This window comes from Colobus angolensis, unplaced genomic scaffold (genome assembly GCF_000951035.1).
Source record: "Colobus angolensis palliatus isolate OR3802 unplaced genomic scaffold, Cang.pa_1.0 Scaffold342, whole genome shotgun sequence".
In the NCBI taxonomy this organism is placed as follows: domain Eukaryota; kingdom Metazoa; phylum Chordata; class Mammalia; order Primates; family Cercopithecidae; genus Colobus; species Colobus angolensis.
The window spans coordinates 4247517-4260878 of record NW_012116733.1 but is presented as its reverse complement, the minus strand read 5'-3'; the positions used below and the strand labels follow the sequence as shown (position 1 = coordinate 4260878).

The following is a 13362-nucleotide window of genomic DNA, read 5'->3' as shown; positions in this document are numbered from 1 at the left end:
GAATATCCAGCTTTGGCTGTTACATTAAGGTGTACAAAATTACTTTCAAAACTACTAGAAATAAGGGTCCTTAGCCTTTTCAGCTCTAAGGAGCTCACACAAGGACGACAGGAGTCCATAGATCCTCTGCAAGTGTATGCAGAAATTTCAGTGTATTTGTAAGCATATGGGCAATTTTCTAAAGTGTATAATCCATCACTTTCATCAGATTCTCAAAGGCATCCATGGGCCAAAGTAGCAACTCTCTCTACATAACTAATATTATATAGCAACTGCCTCAGAACCATAATTCCTAAACTCCAACTCAAAATTTTTAAGAATGCCCAGACACTTAAGAGTTGAAAGAAAAATAATCAAGACTGAATATTCAGGTCAAAAAGATTTCCCATATTTTATGTCGTAAGACATAATTATAATATGTTATAATTAAAAAGAGTATGAGTCTAGAATCCACCTACCAATGGAGGGAGATACATCTTCTTATACTCCACTCTTAAAACCCCTGCTATATGTCTTAGATACTCTTTTCTACCATGGTTGGAAAAAAATGGTAAAATTACTTTTTTGATTCACTGCTCTTGATGAGTCCTTAGTGTTCAAGAATATTAGAAGCTGGTCTTCTTTGGGAGTTCTAGCTCAAAGGAATGCCAGTTGTTATATGTATATTACCTTGTGTATAGCTTTTTACATTTCAGTCTCCAGTAGATTGCAAGCACAGACTAAAAAAATTTGCACTGTGTCTCCTATATCAGTATTTTCAAATTGCATATAGTAATATCAGTATTTTTAACTTGCAGGTTGTAATCTGTTAGAGAGTTTTAAAACCAATAGGTTATAAGCAACATTTAAAATTAAAGCAACAGAATAATGTTTAAAATAATAGAAACTATCCGTCCATAACACCCAATTAAGGTTAGGTATTGTTTTATGAAACTTATGTTTTGGTTGTTATGAGCTGGGCTGCAACCCATGACCAACTACGAGGCTGCCTTGAAACATACCTTTTTAAAAAATATGAACTATTTCCTACTATAATTACACCCCTGTGTATATACATTAGTTGTTGTTCTATGAGTCCTTTCTTAACTCATGCGAAGTTAATATTCAATGCAACTACGCCTTTCTACCACTAGAACCACAAAACATAAAACACCATGTCTCACAAAGATCTTTCAGTATGATGTTAACAGATAATGATGCTCTGGCCTTTGGCCCTTTGAGCCTGATTAGAGAAGGCAGCTGCATCAGCTGTTTCTACCTGAACTGGTGGCCAGTCAATAGAAAAAACAACACCAAGCCTGGTATGCTATTAAGGACTAAAGAGAATTGCCACGTGAAAATATAAGAAAAAACTTAAGGTTCAATAGGAACAGATGTCAGACTGAGAAATGTTAAAAAGGTCAACTGGGACTCGTATCTAACCATCTGAACTCATGACCTGAATGAACGCATGATATGTCTACAATTTGCCCTGTAAAAAAAAAAAGTGTTTACATAAAGAAAAGTAGTTATGGATCTGATTAACAATTAGCTCAAAAAATTAAATATTATGTTGGGTATGGTGGCGCATGCCTGTAAACCCAGCACTTTGGGAGGCTGAGGTAGGAAGACTGCTTGAAGTCAGGAGTATGAGACCAGCCTGGATAACAAAGTGAGGACCCATCTCTACAAAAATAAAACAATAAAAAAATTAAATATCAAAAAACAACCCAGAGATATAAAAGTATTTCACATATCATATAAAAACGCCCATGTACTGTAACAAGAGAAGATCTTAAATCAAAACACACTGATAAATAAAAGGTACCCTTTGGTCTAGCATTTACTAAATCAACTAGAATTACAGTGAGGACCCATCTCTACAAAAATAAAACAATAAAAAAATTAAATATCAAAAAACAACCCAGAGATATAAAAGTATTTCACATATCATATAAAAACGCCCATGTACTGTAACAAAAGAAGATCTTAAATCAAAACACACTGATAAATAAAAGGTACCCTTTGGTCTAGCATTTACTAAATCAACTAGAATTACAGAGGTGATCTCTGCAATGTAGTAATTTTCCAAGGCAGTATCTCTGATCTAGTTTAAGATTTAGGTTCCAATCATACACATTAAATATCCACCACAATTACTTTAAACAGTGTAGCTGTTTCCGGAATTATTCCTCTAATTTTCACTTGGGGTTCTAAAGGCAACGGGATAAGTTCCACATCTGACAAATTCATCTTTTCATTATCTCCAAGCAACGCCTGTAGTCTCTCATTCTAGAACAAATCAGAATGGATTAATTAGGTTAAAATAGAAGAGTAGTTTATAAAACATACAGTAAAGACATAAAAATTGATTCTATTAACTTAAAAATATTTGCAGAGTACCAAAGTAATATAAAGGACATAGTGTTGTATGTGAGAGAAAAGCACGTATAAATAATCCCTAACAACAGCAGTAGCGTGCTTTAAACCAAACAATTCCTAACTGTGAAAGGCTGGACTTTCACAAGAAGGACAGAGAATACATTTCACTTGCTAAAGCTGACAAAGAATCAGGAATTTATTCAAGTTGGACCTAAAGATTCAATTTCTGTTTCCAAGGACTTGTGAAGCCACAGAGAGAAACTGAAATTTTATTCGAAGTTTAATCTTGCATGACCAAATATTAAGCAAAAATTTCATTAGGCTGCCCCAGTGCATTTTTTGAGTTTAAAAACGGAACTTAATTCACTTGAAGGAACTATAACCGTACTAACTTTCACTGAGTCTGTATGGTCAAACTTTTCCTAGGATATCATCACTCATTTTCTTCAGCTCATATACATAATGCATTAAGCTAATATTTCAGAAACTAAGAAATCCAAGTCATGATGAAACAGCTTCATCGTTAAGCAACATCTGTACTATTTAGAAGAACCCCTTCTATTCAATTTCAAAAGAACAATCAATTTCCTTTAAAAGCTGGGAAAGTCTTGCAATCAGGGCTTGCTCACCTAAATAGGTGAGTTTGTTCTTCAAGAGTGAAAACTCGACACGACAATCCCAGCAGCATAAAACACTTCAACTATGATGCTACTGGGAAGCGGAAGCGCTTTGTGCTGCTGGGTATGCCTCAAAGGAGAGAACTCCGGAATCAGTGAAAGAAGTTCAGAAAAAATAGTATGTTTCAAGGACAAAGAAGATGTAAAATTAAATTATTTCTCTTCAGTAATAATCCCATCTCCTCCTGAATGATGAAAAGTTCAAGTTAAAATCAACTGAAAATCAACTGGTATGAATTTCTACATAAGTGTTACAAAAATCACTAAATCTACTCCTTAACTAAACGGATGGTCAGATCTACTAATGTGAAGTAATATCAACTAATTTGAGAGTAAAGTTATCCTAGCTTAACAAATTTCTAGTTGATGTGCTGATTAAAATAAATAAATAAATAAAATAACCCAGAAAGTAAAATAAGAACAGGGTGAGAAATCTAGCCACTTCTTACCACCTCTACCACTATAAGCCCTAAGAACCCAGCCACCATGATTTCTCATCTTGATGACTGCAATAGCCTCCTTTCTGATTGCTCCTCTTCTTCAAACTTTTCACCTTCCTAGTTTCTTATCAAAAGTAACTAGAGTGCAGCTGCTAAAATGAAAGCCAGTTCACGTTACCCATCTATTCAAAATCTCCAACAGCTTCTACTCTTACTCAGTGTTCCAGTCAAAATAATATTGACTATAATGATTTACAAGGACAGATTTCATCCATTTCCCAATTATCTCTAACCTCATCTTCTATTACTGTACCCATTCCCTCTGCTCCAAATACACTGAGTTTCTTCCTATTTCTCACAACTGCCACACACATGCTCCCACCTCTGGGGCTGTGCACTGCTATTCCTCTGGCTGGAACAATCTTCTCCAGAAGACCAGCTTGCTTTCTTACATGCTTCAGGTCTTTGTTCAAATGTCAATTTCTCAGGGAGGCCTTAACCTGGCCACTCTGTTAAGAAGTGAAACACTGCCTTACTACTGGACACAAGTACTGCCTATTCCCCTTTCTGTTTTATTTTTCTCCATAACACATAACACGATCTAGCACACTACACACATTTTACTTATTTATTGCATTTACTCTCTTCAGTGAGAATATGATCCCCATAGGCGAAGAGATTTCTATATTCACTGCTGTATCCCAAGAACCCAGAAAAGTGCTCTGCTCAGAGTAGGCACGCAATACATATTTCCTATTGGTAGAACACATAAATGAGTAATATCCCCTAAAAAATCATAAAGTGAAGAGAGACTACTTATAATATTAACAGTGAAAGTGTTAATATATTTTAAACGTAGATGGAAAAGATGGCCAGGCACAGTGGCTCATGCCTGTAACCTCAGCACTTTGGAAGACCGAGGCTGGCAGATCACTTGAGGTCAGTTCGAGATCAGCCTGGCCAACATGGTGAAACCCTGTCTTTACTAAAACTTAGCCAGGCGTGGTGGTGCACACCCGTAGTCCCAGCTACCTGGGAGGCTGAGGCAGGTGAATTGCTTGAAAATGGGAGGCAGAGGCTGCAGTGAGCCGAGATCATGCCACGGTACCACGGTACTGCAGTCTGGGCGACAGAGCAAGACTCCGTTTCAAAAAAAAAAAAAGTAGATGAAAAAGGCATTTTATTAGCATTCAAATATGCAGACTCAGAACTCTTCTAACATAATTTTTCCTAAACTAGAGATCAATGAAGGAAAGAAGACAACAACAATATTACCATTTTCTTCACTCATCGGACACTTAACTCAGGGATTACTCTGTCACAGATCTAACACTGCGATACCCATTGTGATATAGTGCTCGCAAATAAATTACGAGGGATGAAAACATGCTACATATGATTTTAGATGATTAGTGGCTATTTCAACATTACTAGTATTAATGCCAATAATGGTAGTAGAGAGCTCTCTCTGCATTTCTTCATGGTGCCAGGGCTTGTTTCTAATAAATATATGTAAATAAAATTAAGTTTGCTTTTTACCATATCATGATAAAATGCCTATAAAGATTTTCAGCCAATATGGAAACTATATTTGGGATGGTCTGGCTTAAAATATAGGCTATGTGAGAAACACAAAATTTATTTGGGGAGACTCTGGGTGATGTCTCAAATAAGTGGTCAGCCTCCAGAAGAGCTAAAACTGAGGTGTTGCCAAGGTTCCTGTATCTGCTAAATTGAAGAGCTCCTGGCACTAAAACAAACTGGTTTCAAATATAAGCCCCAAACTGCAGGTCAGAGCAGCAGACACTCCCTCTGCTGGTGGGCATTTGGGAATCACACAGTTTCCTACACAGGCACCTCTGGGGAGAGGTGCTACAGGGGGAACAGCAGTAGAAATGTATTTATTTGACCAAGGTTTGTGATTCTTCTCAACAACAAAGAAAATGTCAACTCAACAGAACTGTGTTTCCTCTCAGCCTGTTTTCCCCTCTCTAACCTGCTGAACATTACTCATTACTGCTTCTACATGCTCTGCTAGCATTTCTCTTTAGACTTGATTCTTTGCCTTTGAACCACTGACTCAAATCTTCATATTTTCCTCCTCTCTCTGCTTTCCTTTAAAAGTCTAAAGAACAGTAAAATGTGTTGTTTTACAAAGGTCACCAAGAAAGGCCTGCCAATTATCTAATGGAATTAGGAAAACACACCAAGTGAATCCTTCATATCATTTAGACTACTGATCACAAAAAATAACAGGTGAAGAACTCATCTACTTCTGCCCATCAAGTGGAAACCTCATAGCTGAGGGAAAGCCTGATGTACTAGCCAGGAGAGAAGAGATACAAAGCTAGTGTTGTTACTAACAACCAGTTCTGAAACCTTGGGCAAGTCACTCTGGACTTTTGTTTTCTCAGAAGAGTTCTAGTCTAAATGATCTCTACAGATTCTTTCCATATCAAATATATTGTATATTCTAATTTGCTAAGATTCTAAAATGAGAGGTGGTAAAGTACTGTGGATAACAATATGGACTAAGAATGTCTGAGTACAAATCCCCACTCCAATATTTACTAGCTGTATGACATTAAACAAATTAATTGACCTCTCTTTACTTTCTTCTCCTCACAATTGGGATAATAATAGGTCCTACCTTATAGGGTTGTTAAGAAGACTGAATATCATATCAATATATATAAACTCATATACCATTCCTATTACTATAATTTCATGATAAAAAGTTCACATAATACACTGGGCGCAGCGGCTCACGCCTGTAATCCCAGCACTTTGGGAGGCTGAGGCGGGTGGATCACCTGAGGTCAGGAGTTCAAGACCAGCCTGATCAACATGGGGAACCCTCATCTTCACTAAAAATAGAAAAATTAGCTGGGCATGATGGCGGGTGCCTGTAATCCTGGCTACTCGGGAGGCTAGGGCATAAGAATTGCTTGAACCCAGGAGGCAGGGGTTGCAGTGAGCCAAGATCGTGCCACTGCACTTCAGCCTGGGCAACAGAGTGAGACATTGTCTTAAAAAAAAAATAATAATAATAATGATAATTCACATAATATATCAACCCAAAAAGACAACAGTGAAAATTCAGTATTTTCTGATGCCAAGACGCTATTAAATTATGAACAAAAGCATACCCCATAGGCTTACCTTTTTCTTACGATTTCCACTTTCACGTTGTACTGCCTTCATTAGATGCACCAACCGATCTACAAATGTCTGTTGTGCGGCCAGCAAAGAACGCATAACTCTGACAGACTTATCACCCTGAAAGGTTCAAAGTGAGAAAAAATTAGTTCTGTGTAGCGTAATGATCAGGGTTTCTTTAATAGCATGGATAATCCTTATTTATATTTCTCATAGCTGTAAACTTAAATAGAAAGCAAAATTGAAAAAGATTATCTTGATTCAAAAACAACGAGAAACCCTGTATCTTAGTTACTAACAACACTAATCCATCCACAACTGAAAATTATCTGAGTCTTCAGCAAATACTGGTCTATCTACAACAGCATTTTTTTTCCCACACAAACCATGTGACAAGATGGAATTCATTCATCCTAAAATATATTCACTCATTATTTGATTCAATAAATATCCAACGGCTTATGATGCAGAAATGTGCTGGACATATATACATAAATATGGCAGAAACAAAGATATAGGTCTTCAAGGAACTAAAAATCAACTTTAAAAAAAAGAAAATTTCAAACAGCACCATAATATGTGCTTAAAATATAAGTCATAAAAACCAAATGCTATACGGTCTTATGTAGTGATTCCTAGTTCATAAAACATTATAAAATACATTTCTAATTTAATCTTCCCAATTACTCTGGTAAGGGAAGCTGGGTAAATGTTATCATCCTCACTTCGAAGATGAGGAAATTTAAACTTGAAGAAACTGAAGTGTCTTCACAGAGTGACAAAGGCTGTAACAGAAACGTGATTAGAAGAGAAGACCAAGGGCTTATTTCGCAATCAGTTTGATGTTGAGAAGCTCTGGGAATGAATACAAAAGCATAGTCTCAAAGTATTTAATAAGATGTGATTTAAATTTTTAAAAGCATGAAACATGCAACAGATGAAAGATGCCATGAAATAGACTATTTCTGCGGCAAGTCCCAGATTAATGTGTGGCAGCTTTCTTTTCACTGCCCTTGCACCCTCTGCTGGCTGAACTGTGACACTGCTTTAAGAATCAAAAGAACACAGGAAAAATAAATCTTTTAAAAGCTGTTGAAAAGGCAAAAATACATTATATAAAAAGTATCTGCAATATGACCATTGCCAGATTTCTGGAAATGTACACAGCTTTGATAAGAAAGATATACAATATAAAGGAAAATAAAAAAGCAAAGCTCTTTTTTTTTTTTTTAACTCCATGTACAGGTTTATTTCATTAAATTAGGGATCAAGAAAACTTCTGTAAAGGGTCAAAGATAACATATTTTAGGTCTTCTTGGCCACGAAGTTTTCATTCCAACTATTAAACTACTATTGAGTATAAAAGTAGCCACAGACAATATAAAATCAAACGAGTTCATGATTCTATTCCAATAATTTATTAATGAACACTAAAACTTGAATTCATATAATTTTCATGTATCATAAATTATTTTTCTTCTTTTGATTGGTTTTCAACCATTTAAAAATATAAAAACCAGGTCGGGTGCACTGGCTCACATCTGTAATGCTGGTACTTTGGGAGGCCGAGGCAGGTGGATCACCTGAGGTCAGGAGTTCCAGAATAGCCTGGCCCAACATGGCGAAACCCTGTCTCTACTAAAAATACAAAAATTAGCTGGACATGGTAGTGGGCGCCTTTAACCCCAGCTACTCGGGAGGCTGAGGCAGGAAAATCTCTTGAACCCGGGAGGTGGAGGCTGCAGTGAGCCGAGATGGCATCACTGTACTCCAGCCTGGGTAACAGAGCAAAACTCCGTCTCAAAAAAATAAAATAAAAAAAATATATAAAACCACTTTTAGCTCATGGGATGTTCCAAAACAGGCAACAGGCTAACTTTGGCCTGCCTGTGCACTGCAGTTTGCCAATCCCCACATTTAATGGTTACCTTTAACAACGCTTGGCTAAATCTTCTCATTACATTCAAGTACATCTCATGGGTCTTTGGATCTCTCTGCTGGGTATCTTGATCTTCACATTCCACGATCACATACCTTAAAAATATGTTTGAGTCATTCGTGTGATGTGAAACGAAACTTAGATTCAGTTTGCAAATACTCATTACCATTTCACTAAAACAGGTTAATTTACATATGCAAAAATAATCAAATTGGAGTAATAAAACACATTTTATCATCTCTTTTAAAAGTGAAAAGTTACAGAGGAACACATACAACCATCAATAAAAGGTAAACTAAGAGTGATAATGCCTTAATTTGTGTAATATCCCAAATTTTCTAAAACTTTTGCCACCAAAACAAGCATTTTCTCCTATTTATAAGGTAGAGTATTAACATCCTCAGAAATCATCTAAGCTCACATATTTACTGAGTAACTCAAGAACAAAAACTATTATTTTCATAATCTGCGTAATACTTTGGTATTACATAAGGCTCTCTGATTCTGAAAACCTCTCTGAAGCTACTCCTGTCACTTATATTTTTGAAAGATGAATAAAATCTTAAGTAATTTTTTCTTTCCCATCCAGTTTCCCGTTTTTCAAAGATTCACACATAATCTTTAACTTCCCAATTAAAAAACTATGGTTTTAGAGAGTAAAAGACATTTTAAATGTTTTCTTAAACCTAATCTGCTTATACAATTATAAAAATCATATAAGCAATGATCTGAGTAAGATTTTATAGGTCTTCTAATCCAGTGTTTCTAAATGTTCCACTGGGAACAAACCAAAGCAAATAACAGGTTGGGCATGGTGGCTCACGCCTATAATCCCAGCGTTCTGGGGAGGCCTAGGAAGGAGGATCACTTGAGGTCAGGAGTTTGAGACCAGCCTCTACATTAAAAAAAAAACAATTAAATATAAGCCAGGTGTGGTGAAACCGCCTACAGTCCCAGCTACTAAGGAGGCTGAGGTGAGAAGACAGCTTGAGCCCATGTGAAGCTGCAGTAAGCTATGATTGTACCATTACACTCTAGCTTGGGCAACAAATGGAGATGGTATCTCTTAAAAAGAAAAAAAAAAAGTATCACAACTTGATCACACAGCCACATATGCACACAGATGCATAAAACTGAAAAGTTTCACAAAGCAACATCCTGTGAACCATATGTTAATATTTGCTATTCTGTTTATTTTTCTTTAAATAACAAATGCTAGACTGAAACTTTAAATTGCTTTCAGTGGATCATGATGATGTGTAGTTTGAAAACCATCAATCTCAATCAACTTGCTTGCTTTATCAACAGTGAAACTTAGAGGGGCTGTGTCTCGTCTACGGTGGTATGATTGATCATAAAACTGAGATAGAAACTCAGGACTTTGGGCTCCCAGGTCAGACTTTTTTGATTTTACTAAGTTGACTTTCACACTGTTTTATCCTTAAAACACATACGAAACTTTTCAACCTTCTTAACTGTCAATGTTTCCCAAATCTCAAGTCACGGATGCTTATTATCATCCTTTCTACTATTTCTGGGAGAGTATACTCCGTATTCAGCCATTCAGATGGTCAACTTCATGAGAGCAGAGGGCTTACCTGTCTTGTTCTCCACTATACCTTCAGCATGTCTGGCTCATAATAGATGCTCAACATATTATTAACATATTACTGTTGAACGAATAATTCCACTATTGTGGATTTAGGCTACTATCTCATTATTGATAATTTTCAAATATAAATACATATTCCTTTTTTACATCTAAGGTCTAATTTTGAATTCCATTACATGACCTGCTTTCACATCCATGCACCCTAATTTTCAAGGACCAGATCCCCTTTTCAAGACACTGTTTGTCATTTCTAACTGAACATGTGTAAAACCAAACTTATCACATTAAATGCATCTTTTCCTACCTCTATTGAAGGTACTAACAATATCCCAGGTATTTGGGCTAGGAATTCTCATGTAGGAGAGTTCACAAACTCAAATTTTCTCAAAAGGCAGGCACGAAACAAATGTTTGACTCACTTAAATAGAAGGAAAGAGAGAGAGGTGGGGCTGCAGCCAAACCAGAGAACACAGCACTACCTAAAACCTTCCTTGGCCCTCTGTTCAATTTGTGGTCCATGAATCTAATGCTGTACTTGAAAACAAAAAACAGCAGTTCTAAACGGTGGAACTGTCAATATGGTATTATTCAACTCCAATCCATCCCCTTCTATCCTTTATAGTTAAAGTCCTTGATTGTCTCCGTCACCTTAGGATATTCAGTATCTTTTCCTGTGTTTATGCAGTAAACTTATTTCCAAACGAACATATAGCTGACCACAATGTAGGGGCCCACTGCTGTGTCCTGCTCTTTCTGATCATCAGGTAAACACTATGGCCGCAGCTATTTTCTGTTACTGAAAATATATGTTGATGCTCATAATAAGCATCAAGTATCAAACACCTCTCAAAAATCATTCAAGCCGGCCAGGTGCAGTGGTTCATGCCTGTAATCCCAGCACTTTGGGAGGCCGAGGCAGGGGAACTGATTGAACCTGGGAGGCAGAGGTTGCAGTGAGCCGAGATCGCACCCTTGCACTCCAACCTGGGCAACAAGAACGAAACTTTATCTCAAAAAAAAAAGACACTGTCATCTCCAAATACGAGAGACAAGGTTAGCTATCAAGACTAGAAGACCTAGATTTGAATCATTTCTGAGGTTTCTGTTCACATCAATAAACTAGATTCTACAAAACACTCCAAGGTATTTCTTTGAAAGCTGTCATCTTAAAGTAGGAATGCAAACAAAATAGTCCAGGTACCCATTGTAAGATGACATCAGTGGGCTACCTGTTTCCTGGCAATTTTATTTTGTGGAGTAAATAACCTTTATTACCTTGAAAGGTCTTAAAAGTTATAGAAAACATGTCAAAGCATCCAAAGTTTACTTTCAACTTCAACATCCTAGAATGGCTATAAAAATAAAAAACTGCAACGATTTATAGATTCTGATGCCCAACATTTTACAGACTGGAGACTGTAACTCCCCTCTGTGGCTTAAAAGGTTGACACTATTCATTTTAAAAGGATTGTTTGCACACCTATAGGCCCCTAAGGATTTAGCTACAGCAAGAATCCTGTTTAAATCACCAGAAAGGGAACAAATGAAAAAAGGAAATTCAAATGTTCAAAGGAAACAGCACAATCAATTAAAATTTCTATTTTAATACATTTGTTATAATAGAGTAGGCCTACAGAAGCATTTACATTCTGACATTTTGTTATTTTTATATGTTCAAAGGAAGAGAAGAATGATCATTTTAAACCAACTACTTGAAATTATTTCCCTTATTGTTACCTTACATTCACAAAAGCAGTGTCTATTAAAGGCAAGAGTCCACACATCAATAGCTTTTCTCCCCATGAGTATTTCTGAATATGTAATAGGCAGACTGTAAATATGGGAAAAACAATTACTCCTTAGGGAATGAATAGACACAGCATATACTATTGATTCAATGAATCAGAGATATAGTGGGAAAACACAAATCAAATCTAAGTTTGACTGAATGTTTATAAGACTGGGAACTGGGGCTGTACTTTGTTTATAGGGAAAAAAAAGTGTGCTCCTTATGAACAGAAACAGCCGCTATGTTGGAAACTTCATCTAATAGAATTCCTACTGTTTGGCTGCTTTCAGAAAATTCTTCCTACTTGAAATAAGAGATCAAAGATTCTATCAAAACTCATTTCAAATTTAATAATGAAATCTGGTCTACAATCAAACATAAAGAATATGTAACTTGAAAGCACCACATAATCAGTATATATACATATAGCTCTTACCACAGTGAATACTCTAGACTATAATTTCTGAGCCAGAGAAAAGTTTCTGTGAATATTGCAAGGAAACAAAAATACCTGTAAATGAATTCTTAGCAAATGATTTTAAAAATATATAAAATTTTAATTTAAAAATACCTAAGCAGCTTCGAAATATTTACTCAAAAACTCAAGAAACATACCCCACAAATTTTTTTTCTCTTTACTTCCTTTTAAACATTTAGATTTTCATGAGGAAATATTTTTCCATAAGACCAGTGAATGGACATACCCTTAAGTATTCAGATTGGAATATAGAGAACATTAGAGGTAAAAGGTGACATTTAAAGGAAATAGTACCAATTTGGCAATATGAGAATTTCTAAGTAAACCTTTCAAAGAAAAAATAGTGATTAACACTTAGTCAAAACCTCCTATATTTTCAAGGACATAATGAAATTTAATATGAAGAAAATGTTGTTTTATGAATATTATATTAAACTGTTAAAGTAAAAGTAGGAAACTATTTTTCTTCCCACTACAGAGGCCAACAGAAAAAAAACAACAACCAAAAAACATAAACACAGGTTCCAAAGGGGGGGAAATCACTGATTTACTTAAGATCGTTGACAGTGGTTTTTCTTTGTTGTAAAGAGAACCATAAAGGTTTAAACTAAACAAATATTTACTGTTTATGTAAATCGAAAACTGTGTGTGTTAAAAGAGTGCTCCATAAAAAACGATGAGTTCATGTCCTTTGTAGGGACATGGATGAAGCTGGAAACCATCACTCTGAGCAAACTGTCGCAAGGACAGAAAACCAAACACCACATGTTCTCACTCATAGGTGGGAACTGAACAGTGAGAACCTGGACTCAGGGCGGGGAACATCACACACTGATGTGACAGAGTAGGGGGAAGGGGAGAGGGATAGCATTGGGAGAAATACCTAATGTTAATGACGAGTTAATGG

General features: G+C 36.1%; 1 protein-coding gene across 2 annotated transcripts in view; it reads right to left on the bottom strand.

Moving 5' to 3' along the window:
• The window catches only part of PIK3C3 (phosphatidylinositol 3-kinase, catalytic subunit type 3), a 125840-nt gene that overhangs the window by 45074 nt on the left and 67404 nt on the right, over positions 1-13362 (bottom strand). For both annotated transcript variants that reach the window (XM_011952584.1, XM_011952585.1), the window contains 3 exons: positions 8566-8671; positions 6641-6757; positions 2140-2271 (listed from right to left, as the gene is read on the bottom strand). In XM_011952584.1, the coding sequence (XP_011807974.1) occupies positions 2140-2271; positions 6641-6757; positions 8566-8671 (355 nt within the window). The remainder of the gene's footprint in view (positions 1-2139; positions 2272-6640; positions 6758-8565; positions 8672-13362) is intronic.